Source organism: Triticum dicoccoides, chromosome 4A (genome assembly GCF_002162155.2).
Source record: "Triticum dicoccoides isolate Atlit2015 ecotype Zavitan chromosome 4A, WEW_v2.0, whole genome shotgun sequence".
Taxonomy (NCBI): domain Eukaryota; kingdom Viridiplantae; phylum Streptophyta; class Magnoliopsida; order Poales; family Poaceae; genus Triticum; species Triticum dicoccoides.
The window spans coordinates 144026591-144031419 of NC_041386.1; the positions used below are offsets into that span (position 1 = coordinate 144026591).

The following is a 4829-nucleotide window of genomic DNA, read 5'->3' on the forward strand; positions in this document are numbered from 1 at the left end:
CACCCGAGAGAAGGGCAGCAGCTCCCCCCTCCCGGCGGAAAGCTGGCCTTTGTACCCATCTTTCGTCCCCGAAAGCCTACGCGCCCCGCGCGCCTCTCCCATCGCCATGCTAGCTAGAGCTCCGCCTGCTTCCCGGAAGCTTCTCCGGTCGATATCCAGCCATGCACCGGCCACCACCACCAGCACCACGTACGTACGCCGGCACGCCTCCCGACGCACGCGCCGGGCGAGCGCTAGCCCATCTCCAGCTCCACCACCATCATCATCTCCATGATCTCCATGCATGCACGGCTCGCCTCGCCGCTTTGCCGCTTTCTGACAAAATTCCGCGCCCTTTTTGTCGACGGGCACTGAAAGAGAGGAGGAGGGGAGGGAGGAGGGGCGGGGAGGAAAAGGCCCAAAGCCCCGGGTGGGTGGGCGTGCCCGAGCCGAATCTTGGCATTTCTAGGGATTCTGATGAGGCTTTACGGTCTTTTGGCTTGCCGGCGAGGGGAGCGTGTCCTTGACGAGACCGACCCGCCACCACCCTGCGGGGAGGGGGAGAGAAGCTTCGGCGCTGCTTCCTCTGCTCATTGCCGCCGCTATTTATAGCCCACGTACGTAGTACGTGGTCATCACTTGCACAGCCAGCTCAGACTCCTACGCCGCCCACGTACCTCACTCACCTCAGGTGAAGCTAGCTAGTGAAGTGAGCTTAGGCAAGTCAAGTCCGTGATGGATTTGAAGAGGGTGCTGGACATCGTGGAGGAGGAGGTGGTGGACGGCGACGAGGAGGAGCTCGCCTCCCCGGACGCCAAGCGCCGGCGAACGCTTCTCAAGTGAGTGCATTCTTGCTTCTCTACAGAATGGTGTCAGGCTTTGAGTTTGCTTGGTTCTGACGATGCTTGGCACCTTTTGCTCTGTGCAGTAGTAGCTCGATGCAGGAGGCCATTGGCGCGCAGTACATGCAGAAGCATCTGCCCAAGCTGGAGCCCTTTCTGCGCCGAGTTGTAAGCACATTTCTCTTCATGTTTGTTTACTCTGCAGAACTCGCTTCTTCGGCAGCAATGCGCTGACTCTGTTGCGGATTCAGGTGCAGGAAGAAGTGCACAATGTTCTTATCCGCCACATCGATTCGGCTCACAGGTTAGTGCCTAAATACTACTCCTGTGTTTAGTGATTCAATCTTCTGTGAACAGTTACATGCTTCATTTACATGCTATCCAAGGTTACTACTAAGCACTACTAGCGACAATATTATGAAGCAGATATAACTCTGAAGATCATTTTCACTGTTGAATTTGCAATTTTAACAAAGTCGTTGCAAATAATATGGACCTGAATATACTACCCGTAATGCTGTTGAAAATCCTTTAAATTGCCACCATATGGTTGTTACAAACATTAGGCAGTGCAGTAGCGGTAGTCCCTTTTTAAACTTTATAGGGCTGCTAATTCTACTTTGGCCGAAAGTGTTAAGTTATAGGCTCCTTCCTGTTTTTCTGGCTAAATTTCTGCTCTGCATTACTCAGGCTTCCACTTCAGTTAAAGACGAGCAGCAAAAGATACAAGCTGCAGTTCCAGGGCAACCTGCCTCAGACCCTTTTCACGGGCAACAGGGTAGAAGCAGAGAACAAGCAGCCACTTCGAATTGTTCTCACCGACGCCGTCAACAACCAGCTGATCACCTCAGGCCCCTTGTCCTCCATGAAGGTGGAGCTCCTCGTTCTCGACGGCGACTTCAACGCCGACGAGCGCCTTGAGCACACCGAAAAGGAGTTCAGCGAGAGCATAGTCTTCGAGAGAGAAGGCAAGAGGCCGCTGCTGTCCGGTGAGGTGGTCATTGTGCTCGAGAAAGGCGTGGGCTCTGTCCGCGACATCTCCTTCACGGACAACTCTAGCTGGATCAGAAGCAGGAAGTTCAGGCTCGGCGCGAGGATGTCTCGCGCCAGCTCCATCGAAGAGAGGGTGCAGGAGGCTGTCAGCAATCCCTTCCTGGTGAAGGATCACCGTGGTGAAGGTTTGTGATTATTGATACTACATATTTTAACCAAACGAAATTATTGCAATCTTTTTTTCCCTTGTAGTCTAACTGACTGGTTGAACTTTTTACTTTCAGTGTACAAGAAGCATCACCCTCCTGCGTTGGCTGACGACGTATGGCGTTTGGAAAAGATTGGGAAAGACGGCGTTTTCCACAAGAAGCTCGCTGACTTTGGCATCCACACCGTTCAGGACTTCCTCAGGAACTTGGTGATGGATCAATATGGACTGCGCGGCGTAAGAACCTGGACTGCCTCTTTTTTACAGAGTTTCACGTACTCTACAAACTATATATTCTCATCACGTGTGCCATTTTCAGTTGCTCGGCAGTGGGATGTCGAACAAAATGTGGGAGTCAACCGTGGAGCATGCCCGGGAGTGCGTCCTGGACGACAAGCTCTACTCCTACTGCAGCGGGCACGGGATCATCCTGCTCTTCAACTGCATCCATGAAATCATCGGGGTGGTGGTCGGGAGTAACTGCTTCTCCGTGAACGCCCTCACCGCAACGCAGAAGGTACTGCACTTCATTTCGGTCTGTGTCTCTCATGAACAATATGTGGATCGTTCGTAAACATAACAGCATCGCGTTGCATGCAGGCGCTGGTGGTGAAGCTGCAGCAGGACGCCTACAAGTTCCCCGGCCGCATCGTGGAATTCAAGGTGCAGTCGCAGAGCGCCGACCAGTCGCCGACAGCGCCGGCGCCGCCGGGTCCAGCGAGCGCGCAGATGCCGGGCATTCCTCCTCAAGGTGGTCAGTCTTCTCCCACCAGGTGTTTGTTGGTTGGTTCCGTCCTAAGGCCGTAGCCCCCCATCATCTCACTCTTACTTTTGTTTCTTGTGTCTGATCAGGCGAGGCGAACCCACAGCCACAGGACCATGGCCTGCTGCCCCTCCACGATGCCGCCCTGGGCCTGGAGGATGTTCTGCACCAGCACCACCACCGCCACCACCATAGCGAGCCCTGGATCACCAATGGCTTCGACGCGACGAGGGACCCTTTCGACATGCTGCAGTTCAGTGGGCCGTCTCAGCCGTGCGGGCTGCTGCTCTCCAGCACCGGGGCGAGGTTGTGATCCATGCAGAGCCTCGCTAGCTGTGACTAACTGTCTGCTAAGTGCTAACACGTACTCGCATGTCGTTGCTGTTTCGTGGGTTGGGGTGATGCATGCAGAGAGAGAAGGCAATAAAAGTAGGTAGCGTGATAGGATTTGTAGGACATGGGGGTCTTGTAAAATGTGATATTACAAAGGCACTAATCTGGATTTTCTCCATGCTAGGAGCCTCGATCTCCTGTGTGTGTAAAAGGTGCTTGCTGCTTGACTTTATTTGGTTGTGTGTCAATTTTTCCCAAGGCAAAGGATGCCCCACTTGTAAGTTGTAACCTTTCTCTGTCCGCAAAGGACAGTGAAATGAAATAAACTTGTAATCTTTCTCAGCGTACGGAGGACATTTAAATGAAGTAAGCCTGAAATCTTTCTTGGAAACGACCACAACGGACGTGCCTATACTTGCTTTAGCGTACGGCGCCTCGCAGCTTTGCTCTCGTCCACGTGCCCGAGGTAATCCTAAAATTATTAAGCTCCCTAGGAATAGAGGCATAGAAGAGCTCCAAAGTCTTTCTTAGAAGTGGACCCCACATGTAAGGGTATGGTAGGGTCATGGGTCCTGCATGACAGTATCGAAATCCACATCCCATTAAAGCATTTTAAAAAGAATATTAATGTATTTTTTGTGAATTTCCAAAAATGTTCACAATTTTAAAAACATTCTTGAATTAAAATAAATTTAATAAATTTTAAAATTCTTCACGATTAATAAAAAATATTTATGAGTTCTAAAAGACTGTTCATGAGTTTTATAATTGTTCATGATTTTTAGTAATAGTCAGAATTTTTTTAAAAAAAATTTAAATGTAAAAAATCATGGATTTTAAAAATATATTCACATTTTTTATATTTATTTTGAATTTTAAAAAATATTCAAGATTTTGAATTATGTTCCTGAATTTTTAAAATATTCATAAATTTATAAAAAAATCATGAATTGTATAAAATAAAAATAAAATAAATATAAAAATGAACAGGAAAGTAAAACATGGACAAAAGGGTAGACAAAAAAAATAAAAAATAAAATGAAACCTTCCTACCTCAAGGATTGTCCTACATGACCAACCCAATACAGCCCGCGGGGGTCCGTGTTTGCTCGACCGCCTCCACAGTAAGCACGGAATGTGAATTGACATAATAAGTTTTGGGAGAAAATAGGCTTAATTTCAAAACCAAAGGACGGCGTTGTAAAGCGCATGTTATCCTGTAGTAGCTATGAAGTATCAAGTTATTAGAGTGACAATTGGTATAGATAGGGTCATTGCATACGGTTTAAAACCACACGAGCAGTCATGCACATGACTGGAGAAAACATGTGTAAATGGGTAGTCCGCCGCACACAAATTTCTAAAACAATGTGCGTGCGATGATTAAACAAATGCACACGGTCGAAAAATAAGCAAACATTTGTGACCAGGGATCTATCGCTTACATGTGTGTGATTGTTTGGACCATTACACACGATCACGAAAGGGGAAACGTTTGTGATTTAGGTCCTATTGGACACGGTTCAGAACACCTAAATGTGTGAGATTGTTTCAACCCCCACACACGCTTCATCTAAGTCTATGATGGTTCATTCCATTGTGCGTGTTGACCTTCTACTTTATGAGTGAGATTGCGTTTAGCATCGGACAAGGTTGATTTAAAGCTCATGTGTGGGACTAGGAGCTATCGCACACCATCCAAAATCATTTC

At 48.3% G+C, this 4829-nt stretch overlaps 1 protein-coding gene across 3 annotated transcripts; it reads left to right on the top strand.

The window, feature by feature from the left end:
- Window positions 1–581: 581 nt before the first annotated feature.
- Window positions 582–3453, top strand: LOC119285460 (calmodulin-binding protein 60 D-like). 3 transcript variants are annotated; one of them, XM_037564738.1, is made up of 8 exons: window positions 582–818; window positions 908–989; window positions 1073–1125; window positions 1512–1999; window positions 2099–2259; window positions 2342–2539; window positions 2623–2795; window positions 2875–3453. In XM_037564738.1, exons 1-8 carry the CDS (start codon window positions 715–717, stop codon window positions 2978–2980), a joined length of 1365 nt encoding a protein of 454 aa, XP_037420635.1. In that variant the 5' UTR covers window positions 582–714; the 3' UTR covers window positions 2981–3453. The 3 variants fall into 3 exon arrangements, with proteins under 3 accessions (XP_037420635.1, XP_037420633.1, XP_037420634.1); XM_037564736.1 differs by having other exon boundaries at window positions 584–818; window positions 2623–2776; XM_037564737.1 differs by having other exon boundaries at window positions 589–818; window positions 2623–2773.
- Window positions 3454–4829: the final 1376 nt, after the last annotated feature.